General features: G+C 36.6%; 1 protein-coding gene across 1 annotated transcript; it reads left to right on the forward strand.

Moving 5' to 3' along the window:
- On the forward strand, positions 1-23,379 carry SMC5 (structural maintenance of chromosomes 5). Its single transcript, XM_008233263.3, has 30 exons — positions 1-208; positions 760-937; positions 1,023-1,176; positions 1,889-1,962; positions 5,370-5,519; positions 5,598-5,702; positions 6,219-6,364; positions 7,651-7,762; positions 7,871-8,026; positions 8,376-8,497; positions 8,579-8,723; positions 8,812-8,877; positions 10,242-10,370; positions 10,461-10,559; positions 16,822-16,987; positions 17,075-17,220; positions 17,410-17,473; positions 17,562-17,686; positions 17,834-17,911; positions 19,059-19,131; positions 19,314-19,417; positions 20,023-20,139; positions 20,227-20,304; positions 21,126-21,225; positions 21,331-21,385; positions 21,916-21,964; positions 22,046-22,133; positions 22,231-22,303; positions 22,781-22,884; positions 22,984-23,379. Exons 1-30 carry the CDS (start codon positions 171-173, stop codon positions 23,043-23,045), a joined length of 3,156 nt encoding a protein of 1,051 aa, XP_008231485.2. The 5' UTR covers positions 1-170; the 3' UTR covers positions 23,046-23,379.
- Positions 23,380-24,740: the final 1,361 nt, after the last annotated feature.

The following is a 24,740-nucleotide window of genomic DNA, read 5'->3' on the forward strand; positions in this document are numbered from 1 at the left end:
TCTCCATTACATAAATAGTCATAGACCCACTTTTTCTCTTTTGGCGCCATTTCTTCTCTCACTTCCAAGCCCTAGCTTTTACTCCGATGTCCTAAATCGATTAGAACCTAGGGTTTCAGAATTCAGATAGACCTCAAAAGCATCAGAAAGTAGCGCGGCAACATTCGACAATGGCCGAGCCTCGCGCAAAGCGCCCCAAGATTACAAGGTACGGAGATTTGTTCAACATTGAAATTTTTAACGTTTCCTTTGGTTACTCTGTTTGTCAATCTTGTTTAGCATTAGGATTTTTCGTTTTCACTGCATTTGTTCTTTGACTATCTGTTTGGTTACCAAAAAAATTAATGTTTGCTTTTTTAATTTTGTCTTTTTCAATAATGATTTATTTAAATACACATTTGATTATTTTCCTTGTCTTTTCTTATTATGTTAAGCAATTAAGCTGAGGATTAAGGAAATCACCCCTACAATGTTAAATGCTTATGTGTGGTTTTAAAAAAAATGTAGTACAGTAGTAAAGATTTAAAATTTTGTCATTTGGGACCTTTTAGAGACCCTAAGTCTACGCAGAAACAACAAGACATCTATGTGGTTATGTTGAATTGACTTCCTTGTCTTGAAATCAAGGATATATACTGTATACTCAATTTCCATTTATATATCTATATAAAAGATGAAAGTGAAACTTTATCTCGTTTGTTTTCTTGTTTTGATCAGCAACTACATGAATATTTAACGATTATCTTCTCTTTCTTACAGGGGTGAAGATGACTATATGCCGGGAAGTATAACTGAGATTGAGCTCCATAATTTTATGACCTTTGATGACTTAAAATGCAAACCGGGGTCTCGTTTAAACCTTGTAATTGGACCAAATGGTTCTGGAAAGAGCTCTCTCGTGTGTGCAATAGCACTGGGTCTGGGTGGTGAGCCTCAGGTTAGTTAATATCTGGTAACAGATGTTATTACATTTCATAAGTTTTTTTAAGAGTATATAAAGATGGGGAATTTGTTAAGTGCAGTTACTTGGGAGGGCGACCAGTGTTGGAGCATATGTGAAGCGTGGGGAGGCATCCGGTTATATTAAAATTACCTTGAGAGGGAATTCTAAAGAGGAGGATATTGTTATTATACGTAAGATTGATACACGTAACAAATCTGAATGGTTATACAATGGTAAGGAGTTTAATACATGGAATAATTCTCAAAAGCGATTATAGTCTTCAACCATTTTGTCTACAATTTTTCTTGAACCAAAACATAGTGATGTCTCAAGGCTGAAACGTGAGGTAGTTTATTTTTTTTTTCTTTTTTTGAGCAAGAAACCTGAGGTAGTTTCTAGTCATGAATAAAAATGTTAGCATACTTGTTACTTTTAACCCCTTAAAAGTATCATGAATAAGAATTCCCTACATTTTCCCAGAAAAAGGAGGATCATTTGCTCCATAGGCTTGTCCCGCTCCCTCCTTTATAGAATTATGATTTTATAGTTATTGCTATGACTTGGGTTTTAGTAGTTTCTGTAATCTATCTTATACATTAATTTCCATTTCAACATTTGTGCTTCCATACTGTGTCTTTACTTAGCATTCCTTTTACCTGATGTTACATGTGCTTGTTTTTTCCATTTTCTGAATTTTTGTTTAAAGTTTCTTGCCATTATCATGCAATAAAGTAGGAAATTGGATGATATGCTTGATCTAGAAAGAAGAAAGTACAAAATTGGTCCAGCTCTCTCTCTCTCTCTCTCTCTCTCTCATCCTATATTATTGAGGAAACAAGCTATCTACCCATATTAAGAGGCGTTGTTTATCCATTGTTTTTATTGAGAAGACAGAGGAATAATCTGAAGTCTTTGACTTCTATTTTATCATTATTTGTATTTCAGGAAAAGTGGTGCCTAAAAAAGATGTAGCTGAAATCATTCAAAGGTTTAATATCCAAGTCAACAATTTAACTCAAGTGAGTTTTTCTAAAATTACAATCTCAGCATTGCATGTATGAATTTTGTAATCTTTTATGTTTGAATGCAGTTTTACTTTTTGATATACATACACATACATGTTTTTGTTGGTTAAATTCCTTTCGAAGCTGCTGGACTCTTGTACATTAGTGTGTCAGACTTTTTAGCTTGATAAGTGTTCTTTGTTGCCTTTGATTTTCAGAGACAGAAAATAAATATTTCAAAAGGCACCATTTTGAAGGTTATAATTGGGGAACTGTTGCACACTCCAAAAAAGTCATATTGCACTCCTCATAGTTCACTCACTCATTCATTAAGTTTATATAAAAAGTGTGCAAGATGACTTTTTTGGATTATGAATAACAGTTCCTCATACCTTGTATAGAGTAGCCCCTTCTTATGCAAATTTCTTGGTACAGTAGAGAGGCAATGTATATGTTGGACGAATAATTACTTAGGGAGAATAGCAATAGATGGTAGAAACTTCTATATTTGATATCCTTAAAAGATTGATTGATGCAGGGCAGCGGCATTAAGCTGCTGTCCAGCGACCCAAACATATCCAAAATACAGAGGATAGGAGGATAAAGCAGTAGAATCGAAGTTGGAACGAAGATAACTGAGTTCTAGGGCAAAATTCCAATAGAAACTCTATAGACTCAAGTCTGAAATTATATTCATCAACAAAAACTAAATACAAGAGTCTCTTAATAGCCTATAGAATATAGAAAACCTAATTGACACAGGAAAGCAAAAACCTAAACAGGAAATTAAACCAAATCCTAGTAAGAATAGGAAAACAAAAGAAGTAACTAATAATTTAAAGTAAATATAACCCTAACCCAATTGACTGACGGGCCTAAGTAATCTTTGAGAGCTTCGTAGATGCTCCTGCATCAAACTCCCTAGGTTGGAAGAGACTCGTCCTTGAGTCTACACTGTTATCAACGAAGAGTCCATAAGAAACTTGAAATTGAATTCTTCCTTTCCAAACAAAGAGGTATTTTGAATATACTCCATGAGAAGCTTGAAACTGAATTCTTCCTTTCCAAACAAAGAGATATTTTGAATATCGAACTACTCATGAATACTTATGTTTATTTTCTTGCATCAATTCCACCAGATTGTGAAGAATTCATCCATGAATTCCAAATTCTTGCATCAATTCCACCAGATTGTAAAGAATTCGTCCTTGAATTCCAACCTTTTGCTGAAAACTGCCCAATCACAACCTCCACTTACATAAATTGTCTATAGAACTTTGGCCTTGAAATTGAACCTTCCCACTCCAAAGAAATAGATACTTAGAATATTTAATCCTTCTAGAACAATTCAAGTTATCTACTGTATACAACCTCGCAGCCCAGAAACTCTTCAATCCAAAAGCCATTAGATTGATATGATCAACGAAGTTCTTGCATCAATTCCACCAGATTGTGAAGAATTCGTCCTTGAATTCCAACCTTTTGCTGAAAACTGCCCAATCACAACCTCCACTTACATAAATTGTCTATACAACTTTGGCCTTGAAATTGAACCTTCCCATTCCAAAGAAATAGATACTTAGAATATTTAATCCTTCTAGAACAATTCAAGTTATCTACTGTATACAACCTCGCAGCCCAGAAACTCTTCAATCCAAAAGCCATTAGATTGATATGATCAACGAAGTTCTTGGCAATCTTCAAATCAAAAGCATCAACCCCAAGAAAATCAACATACTCAGAAGTATCACAAGAAGTCATCTCATCTCTAATGGTTCCTTCAAGACTTTCTTGTGTCACCTTGCCTGCAAACTTGTATGGATTGTGTTCCTTCAAAAGTTCAGACCCAACCTTTTCTTGATCCACCACCTTCAAGATCACACTAGATTCATCTTGCTTATTCTCACCATATACATTGTCAAAATCAAAACTTCTCTCCACCTCAAACAAATTTCACAGTCGTCTTCCATACAACGATCAAATATGGGGGGAATATCTAAATCTAGGGAACTAACTGGAGAATCAGAGCGAACCGCTCCTTCCAATCCCCCTCTATCACCATCATCATGGCCTCCAGCTTCATGAAAGGGGTTTACCTTTTCTTCAAAGTCATCCTTACGACCACCTTCCGGTATGTCTAAGGGTTCGCGGTTGCATTCCGGAATCTCCATATAGGCATCTGCGCGTTCTTGTCGTTGGAGGGCTTGCACCGCTCTCGACAACTCTTCCATCATACGCCACATCTCAGCCATCTCTGTGTGTTGGGCTTGGTTCCCTCGTCCACGACCTCTAGCACGTCCAACCATGGTGTGGAACAAGGATTAACCTAGGCTCTAATACCAATTTGATGCAGGGCAGCTGCTATAAGCTGCTGTCCAGCGACCAAACATACCCAAAATACCGAGGATGGAAGGATAAAGCAGTAGAATCGAAGTTGGAATGAAGATAACTGAGTTCTAGGGCAAAATCCCAATAGAAACTCTATAGACTAAAGTCTGAAATTATATTCATCAACAAAAACTAAATACAAGAGTCTCTTAATAGCCTATTTATACTAGAATATAGAAAACCTAATTGACACAAGAAGGTAAAAACCTAAACAGGAAATTAAACCAAATCCTAGTAAGAATAGGAAAACAAAAGAAGTAACTAATAATTTAAAGTAAATAGAACCCTAGCCCAATTGACTGACGGGCCTAAGTAATCTTAGAGAGCTTCGTAGATGCTTCTGCATCATTGATGCTTTATTTATTTATTTATTTTTTTGGTGCCTTGGTCTTTAATATTATGGGAATGATACAAAGTTTATTCTTACAAGAGTTGAGAAGATGGGGAGTGTGCTTATATTAATATAAAGTTGCACTGATTTAGTCTAATAACTCAACTATCAGGCAGAGGACCACTTAAAAGAGACCTCATCTTTAAGTTTATCTTCATCCCATTGTTTGTGTTTCACAGTTCTAGTTACATTAAGATTTACTTTTGTCTTGTGTCCTGTTAGCAAATGCCACTCTTTTAATTTTGATTGGAGTGTGTGCTTACTTGTATTGGTTATACTTGGGGAATTTTTTTTTATATTCCATCTGCATTGAAGATTCTCAATCATTTGAAATTTTTCTAGTTAATTTCTGTTGAAAAGAATGGGTAAAAATGTATTGAAGTAATAAAGGTTGCCTAGGGATGTAAATATAATGATTATCTTATTGTTGAGTTGTTTGCCGCTATATCATTCTGTTGATTACATTTCCTGTTATTTTTCTTCTTTCGGATGTTGTGGTTTTAACTTGTATTTATGATACTTTTGAATCTGTTGCTAACAAGTTTGTAGCTAAATTATGAATTTTGGCCTGTGTTTTTGTCTTTTTCTTCTCTTTGATCATTTTTCCTCTCTTTATCCTTTTTTTTTGGTTGGGTGGGTGTAGTTTTTACCACAAGACCGTGTCTGTGAGTTTGCCAAATTAACTCCAGTACAACTTCTAGAAGAGACTGAAAAGGCTGTAGGTGATCCTCAACTGCCAATCCAACATCGTGCGCTTATTGAGCAAAGCAAGAAATGGAAGAGAATAGAGCAAGTGAGTCTCTAATATTCGCTGTAATACAATTTTATAAAACTTTATCCTGTTATGTAGACTTTTGACTTTTCTGATTAGGCTGTAGAAAAAAATGGAGAAACTTTGAATCAGATGAAGGCACTCAATGCTGAACAAGAGAAAGATGTTGAGCGTGTCCGCCAAAGAGAAGAACTTCTAGCAAAGGTTTGCCTTTCGGTTTTGTTGATCATCATACATGCACTCAATGGCAATTTGATTTTCTGATAAGTTACAAACTCTTATAAAAAAGATTTGTCAAACTTACAAAATGCAGTGGACAAATCCACTGAGGGCCAGTACAAATACACAATCTAATTCACCAGCCAGAAAACAGGACTGACCTCAAAAACTGTAATAGCTAAAGAAAAGTAACCTAATAAGTTACCGATTCAAAAACAAACACAAAGATAAATCTAGCACATTCCTGGCTGGTTGCTGCTACCCCCTAAGAGCATAATAAATGGAAAGATTGATCCTTAAATGCAGGTTAAACGGACACCCACTTTATCCCATAAACTCTCCTCCCATTCCCCTTGGTTCTAAAAAATCGGTCCTTCCTAACCCGCGTCCCTACCCACCACCACCCCCCCAACAAAAAAACAAAAAAAAAGAAGACTAAAAACCTTCTGCTTCTCACAAACTCAACCAAAATTAAGTTTTCTTTGGTGATGTCATCTATAGGCTGAGACCATGAGAAAGAAATTGCCATGGCTAAAGTATGACATGAAGAAGGCCGAATACATGGAAGCTATGAAGCAGGAAAAGGATGCAACTAAGAAGTTGGATAAAGCTGCAAGAACTCTAAATGATCTTAGAGAACCTATTGAGTATGGTGACTTCATTTAGTTGATTATAGTCATGCATAATATGTTCGTGCATTGAAACAACATTTTTTTTTTTTGGTTTTAGAGTCATTTATTGATTTATTGAGGTTTGTGTGTTACAGATTTTTGTGATACTTGACATAATTAAGCTTGCCATACATTTTTTTGAAGTACTAAAAATCCTGTTATTTTGATTATATGCCCTTCATGAGATGTAGTGGTGTACTCAGTTCCTACATGAGTACTAGGGCTTAATCTTATAACTTTTTTCACAATGTGAAGTTAGTTTTTAATATTTTCTTTACTCTTTTGGGTTTGGGTGTGTGGACAACTTTTTAATTTTTGGTTTTTGTATGGGAAAGGCCCGAGTTTCATCCCATATGCTAGATCTTGATTTTAGCTTTTTGCATATGGATATTAGAATGACGTAATCTTATCTTTTTTAGACATTGCCCCTCCAATGAGGAGCTCATGTTTAACATTATTAGCAGCTCAAAAATCTTACGCTCTCAGAACAAATGTGATGCTGGAGCATCTACAAGGCTTTTCAAGACTGATTGGGCTCGCTAGCCAACTAGGCTAGGGTCCTAGTTAACTTGGGGACTAGTTGTTTTATTATCTTCTTATTTGTCATCTTTGATTTTATGTTGTATATTACTTGAGTAGTTCTAATTGGGCTAGGATGTATTAGGTATCATAATAATAAAGGGTTAGAATACCAGGGCTGTTGTAACCTAATATAAATAGTCTCTTAGGATTTTTGTGTTCAGTTTTTATCAATATAATCCCAGAAAATCGGATTATAGAGTTTCTCTTGGTTTTCTTTCACTGGACTCTACTAACTTTGTTCCGAATTCGATTGTATTGCTGTATCTCCCCACATCAAAATGCTTATGTAACAATGTGCATTCCCATTTTTTTAGGTGTTCTTTTATTGGATTTTAAATTTCTGTTATTTTATGTTTTCTTCTCACCCCAACCCAAAACATGTAGATCCTACAGGCATATCCTTGTTGTATTTCATTTCTTCATTTTTGGTCATTTAATTCTTACAAGACTATCTTTTGTTATCTCGACCACTAAGTTGTGCTTGCCAGTTTTAATTGATATGAACTGTGATGGTATTTTTAACCTGTGGAAAATGTTGAGTTTAAGAAGTTGTTCCTCCCTTAATTTTCTTCTGCAAGGACATGGGGTGTGCACACATGATCATACATACAGCCCATATCATTGCAATGACATTGTTCCTATTTTAGGTGCTGGTATACTTATTATTTTATTGGTTGCAGGAAACAAAAGCAAGATAGAGTGACATTGGAATCTAAGAGTAAAAAAGTAGGCAAAATGATTACTGAGAATGCAAACAAACGCATGAAAATTTTGGAGAAAGAAAACCATTTGGTATGTTAAAATGCTACTGGATTCCTTTTATTGGTGTTTTAGGTTTATCTAGTATTAGAATGATAATTGGATTTCTTTTGTTCTCCAATTTTTGTATCATATTGGTAGGGGGTGCTAGTACAAGAAAAATACAAAGAAATGGAAGACTTGAGGAAGCAAGAAGAATCTCGTCAACAAAGAATTTTAAAAGCAAAAGAGGATCTAGCTGCTGCTGAGCTAGAACTTGAAAATCTGACTCCTTATGAACCTCCTACGGATGAAATTGTAAGTTTTGAATTGAATGTCAGAATGTCAATATTTTCAGGCAGTCCTTGGTATGTATGACTAATATACATGGATCAAATTTCACCAGTTGACACAAATGAAACTGGTTTTAGGTGAACCAGTTTTAAGTGGTTGTGATTCCCTTTCTTTGGGGTGTCAAGTTTTCTTGGTGCAAATAGTATCTAGTTTACAATGTAGCACACTTATTACTTCAGAACAATCATTTAACATCTATTTTATTTTATTTAAAAAATTTTAACTAACATGCTGTACCGTTTTTGTGGGGTTATCAAACTTTTGATTTGCTTGAGTTCTTCCCTCCCGTGACTGAGTTAATATTCCTGATCAGATGAGATTACGTGCTCAAATCGTGGAGTTAGAAGTTTCTGCAAATGAAAAGAGGAATCAGAAATCAGAGAAGGAAAAACTTTTAAATCAAAAGAATCTTCACCTAATCAACTGCTCGGACAAGTAAAATCTGCCTCAAGGTTAAATGATGTACAATTGCCTTTATACTGTTCCTTTGAATATTTTTCACTGTACCGTTTTCAGGCTGAAGGAGATGGAAAATAAAAATAGTAAACTCTTACGGACTCTACGAAATTCAGGAGCAGATAAGATATTTGATGCTTATAATTGGCTGCAAGAACACCGTCATGAATTCAATAAGGAGGTATATGGCCCAGTGTTGCTTGAGGTATGTATTTAAAACATAAGAATGTTGTGTTTACTGATGAATGTGATTTAACAAATTACGGATAATGCTCTTCTGGGTGCAAATTCAGGTCAATGTGTCAGATCGGCTTCACGCTGACTACTTAGATGGTCATGTTCCATATTACATCTGGAAGGTAATTATATTTCTGTTATTTTATATTTTGCTTAACAATTTTTTTTTTTTCTGAAAAGAAACTTCATATGTTCAAATAAGAACAGGGAATGTACAGGTGGATAAGAAATCCACAAGGCCTAGAACAACACAAACAAGAGCTTTAAAAGAGAAACAGACAGCGAACAGCAAAACACAGAAAAAACAGAGAACAATAGAAGCCTTAGATTCAAATCACATAATAGCTGCTTTCAAGTCTCTCCTTAATGGAAGCATACGCCCCATCCTTAAAGACAGGAGTCACAGAGGCCCACAAAGCTGCCCAACCCAAAACTTCATTCTGTTCCATAACTTGGTCGTCCCCACCCCCCTTGTAAACATCGAAAATTCTTCTATTACGCTTCATCCAAATACTCCATAGCATTGCCTGCACCAGGCAACCCCAAAGGATTTTGGCTTTCTTCCCCTTGCCAGCGCATCAAAATTGGCTGAAAGCAAAGCCAAACAATCTTTAGGAATGCACCAAGCCATGTTAATTTCTTCCCTAACATTTACTAACAAAAATGTTTTGCCTAACATCAAATATCAGGCTTCTGGACTCCTAGATAATTAAGCATTTTCAAGTTTGTTTTTTATAAGGTTTACACCAGGTATCTGACCAACGTTTTTGTTTTGTAAATCTGGAGACCTCAAGTGCTCGAGAAAGGTCTGTACACAAGGGAAATTAGATGGAGGGACGTAGAAAGAACACGATACAATAGCTGGAAAGTTTTGTATACAATTTTTAAAAATTTGAGGGGGAGATGCTAATCTAACTTAACTAATGCATAGTTTTGCAATCTATTGACATGCCATATTCACCTGATGAGACCTCATAGATGAGTCTGGATGCATTTGTGCTAAAACCTTTTCCCCAACGCTTCTTCTAACCAGGAATTAAACCTTAACTTTGCACTGCTCAGACCTATTATTCCATTATCGACAAAAAAAAGACTATGAAGCCATAGATTAACTTTATACATGAACTAACTCCTTCCCTAAGTTTGGGCAGTGGTATCTCCTATCAGAATTTAGTCAATTCTTCATACTTTTTTACTCTCTCTCTCTCTCTCTCTCTCTCTCTCTCTATATATATATATATATATATATCCCCATGTGTGTGTTTCTGTATACATTGGTGGACATGCATCCTGCTCCCTAGCCGTTTGTGGCTGGATTTCACCTTTTATGTGCCGGTAACTTGTGCAATTGTAATTCGGATAAGCACTTGATAGTGGGTGGTGCTATGTTTTTTTTGATAAAATAGTACCTCATATTACATTAACACTTATTTACTCATTAGCTTGAAAATCCTTATTTGTTGATCTTATTTTTCTTGTTCCGTAGTCTTTCATAACTCAAGATTCTCGTGATCGTGACTTTTTGGTAAAAAATCTGAAGCCATTTGATGTTCCGGTTTTAAATTATGTGGGACATGGAGGTTGTCAGACAGAAGCCTTTCAAATTTCTGAGGAGGTATGTGCCGCCGGTGCCGTATTTCATATAATATTTGAACTAGGCTTAGTATTTTATTTTATTTTTGTTTTCTTTTATTCTCTTAAGCAGATGAGTGCACTGGGCATTTATTCACGGCTTGACCAAGTTTTTGGTGCTCCTACTGCTGTGAAGGAGGTTTTGACTAGCCAATTCGGTTTGGATAGATCGGTATGCATCCCAAGCTTACTCTTTCCTTGTATATTGGCAAAAAAATTATAAAATCTACAAATAATGTGTTAAACATACGGGCAATTGGTCATTTTAGCTAGGATGGAAGTTTTGGACACAACCTTGTAACAAGAGTCGAACCTGACAAGAAGTTAATGGGTTTGGGTTCACCCATACTGGACACAAATGCCTATATGGCATGATTGGGTAACACAAATAGTAAACAGGTTGGGTTAGTGTCAAACATGAGGAGATCGAATTTGCCATGATAAGCATATGTGTTGTATGGGTCGTTTTATATCGGATAATTTCTATTGGTTTATTACTAGGGTTAATTTCAGTTTGGTACATGAAGTTGTACCCTTAAGAGCAACTCCAGCAAGGAGCTGAGCCCAAGGCTGGGGAAAAAAAAAAAGCTGTTTCCAGCAGTGAGCCAAGGCCCCGGGGGTGGGTCCTGTTAAAATAACTCGCCTTCTAGATCTTGTTCTTTGATGTAACCGACGGCAATAGACTAAACTAGCAAATATTAGAACACTTAGAAACACACAAGAATTATACTTGGTTCGCAGAACTTTTGCCTCGTCCAGTTGTGATTTCTCTAGGTAGAGAAATCACCGCTCCTTTGATTAATAATAGAGATTACAGAACTTTTGCAACCCTAGAACTAATCTCAAAACTCTTGGCTGTCTCTGGCTGTTTTTCCTCTCTTTAAAATAAGCCTTGCCACACCCTATTTATAGATATAGAGTTGGCTTACATGTCCCAAGGCTGATTGGATTCCTATTCCTAAGTAGATTAGGAAATTACACTTATCCAAATCCTAATAGACTTCTAGAAATCCAAACCTGAATTGAATAAGGAAAACTGAAATTCTTTCCTAATCCCTCTAGGACAAGAATTGGTATACCTCTAATTTTCCTAAAACAATCCTAAACCAACTAGGACATATTTGACGAGCCAAAATCCTAACAATCTCACGAGCCTTGCTTTGAGTCTCACGGCATCTTGTTCATGTAGTCCTTCCTTTTTCCTAAATACCCACTTGCATCCAACTAGCTTTCTGTCTTTGGGCTTAGGAACCAACTCCCAAACAGAGTTCTTGTAAAGAGACTCCATTTCTTCTGTCATAGCACTTATCCAACTATCTCGCTCATCACTTGCTATAGCTTCTCGATAAGTAGTTGGATCTCCTTGACTAATGTTGAGAGCATAATTAACTTCGTCTTGGTCAACCCCAAACCTGTCGGGTTTCTTCTTGTTTCGATTAGGTTTGTCCAGTGCTATGCATCTCTGGAATGTAGGTGGATTGTTGGTTTGAGTTCTAACCCCTTGGGATGTCTGGCGGATTAGAGTGCCTTCAATCTGCCCTATTTCTTGCTCCACCTGATTCCTAACTGGTGAACGACGTTGATGCTCATCTTCTTCCTCAAAACCATCAGATTCGGCATCTTGCTCAATTTGCTCCACCTGAGCCGCTTCTTCATCTGAACTGATTAACGGAATCTTTGTTGCTTCAATTTCAGCATAGTCTTTCTTCTCCCTACGCTCTCGACTTTATTCAGAGGCATGGTTGTCTCATTAAAGACAACATCTCGGTGACAACCTTTTTCCTGTTGTTGATATCCCAAAGCTTGAAACCCTTTACTCCTTTCTCAAAACCTAAGAATATGCAATGTGTAGACTTTGGTTTGAGCTTGGACCTTTCATCGCTTGGAATATGTGCATAAGCACTACAAATTGAATACCCTGAGCTTGGAATAGTCCACCGGCTTCTTAGACCATACCTCTTCTGCACTCTTAAAACCAAGAATCAGTAGATGGTGATCTGTTAATCAAATAACTTGCATGATTAACACGCCCAAAAACTATCGGCAATCCTCGCATGAAATCGCATGCTCTCTCTCTCTCCATGAGAGTTCTGTTCATCCTCTCACAGCTCCATTTTGTTGGGGATTCTTCTTTTGTGAAGTGCCTTGTGATGCCTTCTTCCTTGCGAGAATCAGTAAACTCATTACTTGTATATTCACCTCCATTGTCACTTCTGTACTTGATCTTTCTTCCAGTTTGATTCTCGGTTTCTGCTTTCCATTCCTTGAACTTTGCAAAAACCTCAGATTTCTGCTTATGAAATAAACCCAAACCTTCCTAGAAAAATCATCCATGAAAGTAACAAAATACCTAGCTCCACCATTTGATTTGGTTGGTGCAGGACCCCAAACATCCGAGTGAATATAGCTGAGTTGCTCCTTGCTTCGTTATCCGTGACTGCTACTCGTGAATGATACCTTCCTTTGCTTTCCAAGAACACAATATTCACAAAAGTCCAGTTTGCAAGATGACACGCCTTCCAACAGCCTTCCTTGTGTAATTCTTGCAACCCTTTCGCTTATGTGCCCAAGCCTATGATGCAGAGTTCAGTCTTGTCTTCTATACCTTGATTTACGTAAACAAATGCTCCTCCAACTATAGTGGTCCCAATTAACTTATACGACTTATTGGGTTGTAGGTCACCCCGCATTACCACCAAGTGATCCTTTGGCTACCTGAGTCTTCCCTTTTAGACTCGTACCATAGCCGCCTCATCTAAAGTACCAAGGAAATCAAATTCTTTCTTAGTCTAGGACATATCTAACGCTCCCCAAAACTCGTATCATCCCATCAAACATTCTGATTTGAACAGTGATTCCTTTACAGGACATGAAGAATCGCCTCCCATTAAAACTTCCCCGCTGACTTCTTTGTAAGTATCGAACCATTCTCTTATCGCACACATATGAAAAGTGCATCCGTATCCAAAATCCAATTTAGAAAGCCTTGGAGCGATGTTACTGAAAGAAGCTCCCGTCACTCTCATGCTCGGTGATCGCACTAGTCAACCCGAGCTTCCTTCCTCTTGGCTTTCTTCTCTTCCAAATCTTGCAGCCTCTTCCAATGATCGGCTGAACCACATTCAAAGCAACCTTCCTTCTTTTCCTTTTCTTCTTGGATTTTGACCTACCTCATGTTGCTGTTTTCTCTTCCTTTGTCTTTTCCCGCCCCCTCTCCTTGCCTTTGGCATAAAGGCCTTGAGAGCTTTCTTATATCATCTAGTTTAGCATATGATGAAGAGCTTGAATCACGTCTTCAAGCTTCGGACTCTTTTCCAAACATTAGAGTTGTTCGAAAGTGCTTGAAAGACGAAGGTAGAGACCTCGAGCAAGATGATAGCCATATCATCATCTTTGTAAGTTTCTTCGACCTTCAAGATTAGTTATGCAATTTTGAAACCTGCATACGTGATCTTCAATATCACCTCCTTCTTCCAAATAAGTCCGAATAGTTCATCCTTTAGAAAAAGTTTATTGGACATTTTGCCCATATAAACATTCTCCAACTTTTCCCATGCTTCTTGGGCAGTCATCTTTTCTCGTGATGTGTGACCGAACGATCTTGTAAGATGGATCTCGATGGAACTCTTGGCTTTCTTGAGAACCTTAGTCCATGCTGTGTCTGTCATGCTGTTGGCTTCTCACCGCTGAGTGCATCATCCAAATCTTGCAGATCAAGACGTTCTTCATCATCCTTTGCCAATCCGTGAAGTCATCCTTGCCGTCAAAGGGCTTTAACACAGTCCTAGATCCGCATTCATCTTCCCTTTAGACATCATAGAACCCCTTAACCTAGGCTCTCTGATACCACTTGTTAAAATAACTCGCCTTCTAGATCTTGTTCTTTGATGTAACCGACGGCAATAGACTAAACTAGCAAATATTAGAACACTTAGAAACACACAAGAATTATACTGGTTCGGCAGAACTTTTGCCTACGTCAGTTGTGATTTCTCTAGGTAGAGAAATCACCGCTCCTTTGATTAATAATAGAGATTACGAACTTTTGCAACCCTAGAACTAATCTCAAAACTCTTGGCTGTCTCTGGCTGTTTTTCCTCTCTTTAAAATAAGCCTTGCCACACCCTATTTATAGATATAGAGTTGGCTTACATGTCCCAAGGTGATTGGATTCCTATTCCTAAGTAGATTAGGAAATTACACTTATCCAAATCCTAATAGACTTCTAGAAATCCAAACCTGAATTGAATAAGGAAAACAAATTCTTTCCTAATCCTCTAGGACAAGAATTGGTATACCTCTAATTTTCCTAAAACAATCCTAAACCAACTAGGACATATTTGACGAGCCAAAATCCTAACAGGTCCCACGAACTCGGTCTGGCCTGAGGTTCAAGTCGAGGTTGTGACGTCATCGCGACGCTGACGTCTGGGCGGATTAAATTTTTACCGTTGGCGCGCAATGCACGCGCCAACGGTAAAAATTTAAACCAGCGTGACATCAGCAACACGGCTCCAACGGTTGGAAGCCACGTGTCACGCCCCCAGTGCTCGATTTGCTTCTCCAATCCTCATCCAACGGCTGGTGTTTTTCCAGCAATAAAATTATGAAAAAAAATCGAAATTTTTTTAAAAAAATACTAAAAAATTCTGATTTTTTTTTCCTATAAATACCTATAAATACCCTTCATTTTCAACACAAATTCTCATACATTTTATTCTACTTCTACTATTACTCAACATTTTATTCACTCTTCACTCAACATTTTCCTCTCTTTCACCTTGTATTTTTATTTCTTATTTTTATGGCTTCTTCTATCGAAACCGGAGGGGCGTGGAGCACCATGGAAGATGTTTCTTTGTGTGAGGCTTGGCTCCAAGTTTGTCATTGTCCCGTGACAGTCAATGAGATGAAATTTTTCCATATGTGGAAAAAAATTCAAGCTGAATTTTGTGAAAAAATTCTGAGGTCGACTCGTACGGAAATGGCATTGTCGAGTTGGTGGAAAATTCTCAGAGTTGGGAAAATGGAATTTGAACCCAAAAATTTATTTGAATTTTGAATTTTGAAATTCATCCGAAATTTGAACCCAAAAATCTTATCCGATTATGAATAGTCTTGACACGTAGGAACCCGGAAATCTTATTCGAAAATATTATCGAAATTAATTATTGAGGTGAAAAAATTTGTGAATAAAACAAAAAAATGAATAGTAACTACCCTTAGCCATGGCAACGGGTGGAAACACAAAATACTATTTGCAAGGGCAACCACTATTCATGTGAATAGTGACTGCCCTAGCTCCCCCCTTGCCATGGCTAAGGGCAAGTGGGTGGAGTTGCTCTAAGGCATGTTTATCTATGCACTTTCAATTTTAACAATGCAGTACCCGGGTATCGGTATTGAAAATTTGTTGCAATGTGGTTCTATTGTTAAATTGACTGTTTAAAAAAATATGTTAAGTGATAACGTCGCGCATGTGGGACCCATTTTTTTGTTTAATTGAAAAAAATTATTATTAAAAAACTCTAATTAAATATTTAATTAATAATGATTCAATATTAAAAAACTGAAAAAAGGCAACGAAAAAAAAACTTCATCGCACTCTCACTTTCTCTCTGCAACTCTTTCTCTAGGCAAAAATATGTCGCCAAATTCCATGCCATAGTTCCTCCCCACGTCTCACTCACTCACCAAGGCCCAGCGTGACGGCTGCGGCGATTTTGACGAGACCGGTTCTGGAGCCGAGCTTGATGATTTTGAGAGGTTTGGGACACGAGTCCAAGGCCGTGAGAGTGGGGCCAATGCTATGGTTCGGTGATGGTTGTCGAGGAGAGTGAGGAGCGTGGCGTCGGCTGGCTAGCCCTCCCGATATGTTTTAATAGTATTTTATTTCAATTAAACAAAAAACTGGGTTCCAATTGTGCCATGTCAGCACTTAACATATTTTTTAACAGTCAATTTCACGATAGAACCATATTGCAACAAATTTTCAATACCGGGGCACTGCGTTGTTAAAATTGAATGTCCATGGACAAACATGCCTTAAGGGTACAACTTCAGGGTACCAAACTGAAATTAACCCTTATTACCATCTTGATTATTTGGGTTTTATTCTTTAACTTATTTATAAGTGATTGGTTTGGTTAGAAATTGAGGTAACTTTCGGGTGGGTTAATGTTGAGTAATTTGACACATTAATTAAACAGGTTGCATTAGGATTTACTGGTAGTCGACTGCACAAACATGAAATGACACAGCACCTTAACACCAATTACGACCCCTAAGGTCAACCCTATGATGTTAGGAAGTTGAAATTGTCAGTTAGTACTTAGTATTTTGACTTAACTTGTATGTCTCTGTATATATACACGCATATTTTCTCATACAAAAGTATGTATGTTTTTGTGTTTCTTTCCTTTTTTTTTTCTCAGTATATTGGGTCCAAGGAAACTGATCAGAAGGCTGATAAGGTTTCAAAGTTGGGGATATTAGATTTTTGGACTCCAGAGAATCACTATCAGTGGTCAGTATCTAGATACGGTGGTCATGTTTCTGGAAGCGTAGAACCAGTGAAACGTTCTCAACTATTTTTGTGTGGTATCTTTCTACTGACCTTTTTTTATCTATTAACACAATCCAAAAATTTCACTGGTAAAACTTTGAGGTCTCAATTCTCACTTTCAGGTTTGGAGACTGGGGAAGTTGAGTCACTGAAATCCAAAAGAATGGAGCTTCAAGAATATGTTACTGCTTTACAGGAAAGCATTAGATCGCTTCAGATTGAAGAAAGACAAGCAGAAGAGGAAGCAGCTAAACTTCAGAAACAGAGGGTAATGACATTAATGTTATTATTAATAACCTATACAGTAATACTGCCTATAATTTAATCTTTCTTGTACAAGCGTTTTGTTTTTTTTTTGGGGGAACATCTCGGTATAGTCTTCAATCTTTTATTAACTAAGTTCGGTTAGGCATGCAATTCCTTCACTTATGCAGAATATCATAATATATTTTTTTAGGAGGGGATTATCAGAATTGTACAGGATGAGAAGAAAAAACGGCGTGAAATGGAAAACCGTATTGGTAAGTATAATGATTTAGAAATTTGCTATTTGAGAAGCTTTAAATTCATTTATTTTTTTAATTTTGGAATGTACTGTGGTGATTTTAGTACAAAGGAGAAGGAAATTAGAATCTATGGAGAAAGAGGATGACCTGGATACTGTTATGGCAAAGCTCAATGAACAAGCTGCAAAACATAACATTGACCGATTCCATTCTGTGATGGAAATTAAGGTCAGGTTTTGGTCAAACTTTCGTTATGATATTCTGATGGTGACAAGATTTAAATCTAAATTAAGCCATACACTAATGTTTGGCACAGAAATAAGGATTTCAGGATTTGGTTACTTCATTCTTTTAACTTTTCTGTCTATTTTTCAGTGTCTGCTTGCTGAGGCTGTTTCTTTAAAACAGAGTTTTGCTGAAAAACACATGAGGGTCATTGAGTTTGATGCAAAGGTAATTTCTATGATGGTCCAGAACATGCTGTTTTGAGCCCTTACTTGTTTCCTACATTCTGCGTTTACCTATCAAATTTACAAATAAGTTTACTGAAAGTACCATTGATAGGTTGTGAAATATGATTTTTTTTTCTTTTTTCTTTTCCAAGTCTTTTCTTCCTCTCTTTACAATTTAACAACTGAAGGAACTATTATCTATTTGTGCAGTAGATATGCGTTATTTTCTGTTTCCTGAGAAATAGATTTTGTCATATGTTGGCTTACTAGTCCGTTGTTATCTCAGCTTTTGTAAGAGAAACTGTCAAGTTTTTATGGATATCCTTTGCATCCAGAAATATACTAATAGCTGCTGCCAGTTCATAGTTGGGCTTGCGTTACCATGTTGACAACTTTGAATACTTTTCTTCTGGGTTGATTTGCTTTAGATACCTGTATTTTGTTCTTTCATATGGCAGGAAAGGGGTATGTGTGTGGTTTAATTGTTGATGATGATTCGGGGTGAGTGCAAAAATGTTGTTTGGATCCTTGACAAATGTAGGAAGGATATATGAGATCCAAGAAGTGGGCTTTGGCATGAATTTCGATAGGATATATTTTTCCAGATTTCTTTTATGAGTTTTGAAAGTTGTGGTAATGTAGACACCATCTTTGTAGTATTCTTCTGTCATGTTGGCTTGGATCCTCTTGTAGTGTTCCAACGAAACAAGGCTTCTTGCTCATTTTGTTCAGGCAATCTGTTACACAATGTTTCTTAAACTCAAGATATTTATATTGCATGGCTATTTAAATGCAAGGTAAATTAGTCGCTCCATCTTTCTCCACAAGTAGGCATGGGAAGTCTATTAAAATTCAATCATAAAACTAAAGTGAATGTATTTTTTTAATGTTTTACTTTTTTTTATAGGTAGGATGTAAAAATGAGTGGATTTGTTTTTCCCTTGAAGTTTTAGGCCTGAGTAGTTCAAATATTTGTTTTTTCAAGTGAAAAAAGTTTCCTCGTATTGTTCTAATGAATTATTTTTTGCTTGATTAAATATCTTTAGATGTCATGTTTCTGTTGTTGTAAGGTTATTATTATACAATATTGCATTATACATATATTTTCAGGCTAATTACTTGATATGTGCTTGTTTCTCATTTGTTAGATTAAAGAAATGGAGGTCAATATCAAGCAGCATGACAAAGTTGCTCTTCAAGCAGCCTTGCATCTTGAGGAGTGTGAGTAGCTTTTCATTTTTCTTTGAGACTCGTCCATCACTAGAACTTGGTTTAAACTGTTTGATCTGTGCATAACTTTGGTTTTACTTTTGTTATTGTGTTGTAAAGTAATTTACTGTATGAATGACAAAAAAAACATAATTTAGGAAATGCTGCTTATTACCATTTTGCTTCTTGTCCAGGTAAGAAGGCAGTAGAGGATTTCCGACAGCAACTTGAAGTTGCCAAGAAGAATGCAGAATTAATTGCCAGGATCACTCCAGAACTAGAGAAGGCATTTGTTGAGGTTTTTATATAATGAGTTAACTAGACATGAAAGATAACTTCTGTTTGAATGCGTTGTAATATATGAGTTAATTGATGTAACCAAAAAATAAATAAAAAATCAATTGCAAAAACTTCCGTGGGGTTCAAAGTTTTTGTTACTAAAAAACCCCCAAACTTTTATGTCAGGTGCTCAGTCATTACCTGTTTTGTGGCATCCAATGCTTAGAATTTCCAGTAGGTCATTCTTCAGGATATTGAAATATATCAGAATGACAACATATACATCTGTGTATATATGTTTATTGTGAAATTACATATGGAGTAGGAAGCCATTATTTGGATCTGTAAAAGTTGTATGAAAGCAAGTATCAAAACACGGAGCCAAGTGGAATTTGGACAGAGGCCTCAGTGATTGCACTTCATATTATGCTTATAGTATTTATGTTCCTTGCATATGAGCATGGACCTAATGGGCAACCCATATAAAACATCTTATCTTCTGTCTTCTGTCTTTTGTCTTGTCTTTCCCCTCTTTCCAGGCTTATTATGTTATTCAAATTTAACTATTTATTGCTTCTAATCATATGAGTAATGTGACATAATATCTTATATTTTTATGTCTAGATGCCCACTACAATTGAAGAACTGGAGGCTGCTATACAGGAAAATATTTCTCAAGCTAATTCTATTCTTTTCCTAAATCACAATATACTGAAAGAATATGAAGACCGCCAGCGCCAGGTAATTTTCTGCCATCTTTGCTAGTTTTTCCTTTTCTTTTCTTGTTTCTTCTTTACTTCCTCACCGGAAATTGCAATTATATTGCAGATAGAAGATAAGGCAAAAAAGTTGGAAGCAGATAAAGCAGAGCTTAGGGGATGTATAGCTGAAGTAGATAATCTTAAGGTGAGTGGAGCCTTTTTTTTTGGGTCAAATCAGAGGTTAGTGAAGCTTGGGTGTTACCTTAATGAGTGTTTTGTGAAGTTTCTGTTGGTCTCCTAGATGAACACCTGACAATAAATTTTGGCCATTTGATCTCACACTGTAACCACTCTACCCAGAGTCACCACAATGTACTGCTCCTTAATGAATTATAATCTCTAGTCAATTGATCCAATCCAGAATATCCTTGTAAACATCCCTTATTGCCACTTCTAAAAGGAAATATGATGGACGCTAATCATATAAAAAGTAATTGAAATATTCTTTCACATTTAAACTTCTCAAGAAGCAGTCCATAACGTTTATTTAACACGACACCTACTGTTCATGTTTATGGCTAAGTGCGTATCGCATTTGCGTTCTTATTCTACATACCATAACAATCTGTCCTCAGAGTAACGTTAGCTTGTATGCAGTTTACATCCTCCATTGAAATTGCGGTTCTTTTGTGCTGCCACAATTTATTAGTTGCAACAAACAACAAATTCCAAAGGCATTGAGCAAATTTTCACATTTCCAGTCCTCACTTGTATTACCAAGATGGTCAAGTTGAATAACTTTTTAGATCAACAGTGGTAATGAAGGGTTTTTAATCTAAACATCAGTGTCAAAGTACTTTTGTATTCTTCCCCCACAAACAACCCACCCCGCCCGCCCCCCCCCCTCCCTCTCCTCCTTTTTCTCTGTTTCATGTTGAATGTTTCTGTGCATATTTGCCCACTTTCATCAGTATATTTCTAATGTGGATATTTTTTTTTAGTTTCCTAATTTTAAATTATTTGTAGGAAACTTGGCTTCCAACATTAAGAAACCTTGTTGCTCAGATAAATGAGACTTTCAGTTGGAACTTCCAAGAAATGGCTGTTGCAGGGGAAGTTTCATTGGGTACCTCAGTATTACAATTTCTAGAAAATGTCTTCTTTTTTTGTGGAAGAAAATGTCTTTTATTATTTGTTTCATGTCCCCCTTTTATTTAATGTTTCTTCTCAGATGAGCATGAAATGGACTTCGATCAATTTGGGATACTTATAAAAGTAAAATTCAGGTGACCTGCTGATATTCTCTCATGGTGCTACTAGACATTTAAATTTGGAAGTTTAATTTATGAGAGTTATTTTTTTTATTTACTTAAATATAGAGAAGTGAAACCCCCCTTTTGAAAAATTTGTGAAGTTTGATGTGGGTGTCCAAAACTTAGCATCAGTTCAGTTATGAATTACTTTTTCGAGAAAAAGAAACTAATTCTGAAACTTTTTTGTAAGAATTTGGAAAGTGGATAGTTTAGATAGTGTTTGAAGGATATATAAAAACTTAACCTTTGGGCACCAACTAGCTTGTTAGAGGTATTTAAGTGCCACTAACTGCCTGCTTTTCTTTTCCAATCCAGTTCATTTTATACATATAGTATAGATATCCTGCTTAAATGAAATTCTACCATAGGAAATAATAGCTGGATTTTAACTTTCTGCTATTCCACTATGATGCTATGAATTCACAGCTTTTGATTTGTTATGTGAAATTCTGGTTAATACGTATCTACTGCACACAAATTTGTTTTGACTTTATGGTCATCAGACAAGCAGGGCAGCTACAAGTTCTCAGTGCCCACCATCAATCTGGAGGGGTATTACACTAACTATTCTTGAGTTCTTGATTCAAATACAACAGTTTTACCTTATTGTGCCTCAAACTTCCCATTTTGTAGGAGCGTTCAGTTTCAACTATACTTTATCTTGTTTCTCTTCAAGACCTTACAAATTGCCCATTTAGGGTGGTTGATGAGATAAATCAAGGTTGGTTGCACAACAGATTGCTTTTTGCTTTTTCTTTCCTCACATCAAGTTCCATCTATCTCAGAAAAAATCATTGCGGCGTTTAATATTTTCTCAGGGATGGATCCTATAAATGAGAGAAAGATGTTCCAGCAATTAGTAAGAGCAGCATCCCAACCAAATACACCACAGTAAGAGCACTATGCATAATTTGCCATAGTTATCTGTCTATTTTTTTGGTGCCTGCGTTCTCTCTATTTTGATCTGTTTTAGAAGGTGCAAAATAACAAAATGGGAACAAGAATGAAACTTCTTGTACAAGTATTGGGTGCTATAATCACCAACCTTTCGTATGTAATAGCGCTCTGTTGTAGTCTGTCTCTCAGTGTGTACATCACATTTACCTGCTCCTTAAATGGTGTTGCTGTTTGCACCAGAATGCTGAGGGATAACCTAATCATTTACATGGTACATAATTTAGGTTAACAACACAGTTTCTTCTTCTAATGTGAGCAAAAGAATTGCAAGATTGTGTAAGCAATGACGCAATTGAGAATATATGACTCCGTATAAGTTGGAGTTGACAAAGCGCATTCTGCTTCTCGTATGCCTGACTTCCCAATTGTAAAAAGTGACTTAAGTTTTGGTTTCTGTGCCATGTTGTTCAGATGCTTCTTGCTTACCCCAAAGTTGCTACCAGATCTGGATTACAGTGAAGCATGCAGCATTTTGAACATAATGAATGGCCCCTGGATCAAGCAGCCAGCAAAAGGTGAAAACATCACTCGAGAGTTAACAGTCAGTATTGTCTATTAATATGTTGAAACTTATCAACTACTCACCAAAAATTCTTTCATTTTTGTTAATTCAGTCTGGAGCCAGGGTGATTGCTGGGGAAATGTCATAGGCTTAGTAGGAAAAAGCCAATGCTGAAAATAACAATTACCTTTTGAAATGGGGAGCAATCAGGAATTTTTTCGAAAATGATCAACCCTGTGTAAATTGTTTCTACCCTTTTGTACAGATGATTTTCACAAATGCCTTATCGTGGTTGCTCGGAGGAGGCTCTATGGCTGTTCATAGGGAGTGCCTTGTATTTGTGCAGTAAGGATTAGATTTAGGCATAAGCAAAACCAAAAAGGCATTATATTTTGGAGGCGTGATGGTTCGTTTATGCTTCTATCGATGGTCAATGAATATCCAGTATCTTGTTTGTGTAACATAAATAAACGTTTGATATTTCAAGCCTCATGATGTTTCCATTTCATTACTTCTACATAACTTGCATGGTTATCCGTTGGAGTAACAACCTTTCCCCGTTTCTATCACACTGGTATTGTTTGAAGAGGCCGAGCTGTGATTTGGAAGAGAATAATCCTGTGTTGAAATTCAAGTTAATGTCTGAAAATTAACTCACTAAAATCAAGGCAGTTGGTGTAAAAAATACTCATTTAAAATTTCTATTTTTTGAGAATCGTAAACGTTAAAGACCATTTTATTTATGAATTAATCAAGGTAGAACTGGTGGCTGTTAAAAACAGGTAGAAATCCGAACAGTTTTACCCTTGGTTAACAGGACAGTTTGGTCACAAAGGAGGGCCTACAGCTTGAGGAAGAGAAACACTTGAATCTTGATCCACTATTAAAGGGAGGTGAATCTTGGTTAACAGAAAATTACCTTGTTTACTAATCTTCTTCTACTATGATATAATATAATTATTTATTGCAATTTGCAAAAATTAAACGTACAAGGACCATAGTTGCACTTGAATCTTGATCCACTATTAAAGGGGGTGATGTACACGTTAAACAATAGAGTAAATTGGAGCACTAGTCCCTGAATTAAAATATTTTTTCCCCTATTTTTTTTTTTAATAAAAGCGATATTTATAGAGTGGGAAATCAAACCTACGACCTTGAATGCATTACTGTCTACAAAACAAACCCCTTCCCCTTGAATTAGATTCTTTAATTCAAAAGTGCACAAACCTTTTAAATTCTTTAATCCATCAATGTGCTTAACATGCCCAAACTAATCTCCTTTTTCAACAAATTAATATAGGGTATTTTGCAGCAATGGTCCCTCAACTATACCCGTATTTGCATTTGGGTCACTGAACTCAATTATTAGTTGCAGAGGTCACTCAACTAGGTGTTTTGTTGCACCATTAATCCTTCCGTCAAGTTTGTGACTTTTTCCATTAAAAATGAGGGTAAATTTGAAAATTCACCCACAACCCTCATTGTCCTCCACAATCCTCCATTGCCGCAACCCGATATTTTTCACCTCTCTGGTTCTTTTGTACTTCACACCTTCTCTGTACACTTTCCCAGCTAGGCTCAATCATGGTTTTCTGTTGAATTTTGGGTTTGTTTTCACTATGATCTATGCCTTGTTTTATGTCTGCTTGGATAAAAAAGCTAGATCTTTGGTTGCTTTGCTCTGTGTTCTTTGTTGGGTTGGAGCCAGTTTGCTTGCTGGTTGCCTTGGATTTTCTTTGGAGTTACCTTCGAAGGCGAAGACAATATCGTCGCATTGTCGATCTCTGTAAGACCTACTCCTTGCTCCAGACGCCGGAGCCTTAGGGCCAAGTGGTCTTGCCGACGCAGGAGTCGAAGAGGTCGCCC

This window comes from Prunus mume, linkage group LG5, assembly GCF_029339155.1.
Source record: "Prunus mume cultivar Tortuosa linkage group LG5, ASM2933915v1, whole genome shotgun sequence".
Classification (NCBI taxonomy): domain Eukaryota; kingdom Viridiplantae; phylum Streptophyta; class Magnoliopsida; order Rosales; family Rosaceae; genus Prunus; species Prunus mume.

Excerpts from the sequence above, each read along its gene's own strand:
- SMC5 (XM_008233263.3), top strand. The coding sequence starts at position 171 with ATGGCCGAGCCTCGCGCAAAGCGCCCCAAGATTACAAG. Across the intron at positions 5,520-5,597 it reads AATGGAAGAGAATAGAGCAA|GCTGTAGAAAAAAATGGAGA; the intron begins GTGAGTCTCTAA and ends TTTTCTGATTAG. Across the intron at positions 10,560-16,821 it reads AATTCGGTTTGGATAGATCG|TATATTGGGTCCAAGGAAAC; the intron begins GTATGCATCCCA and ends TTTTTTTCTCAG.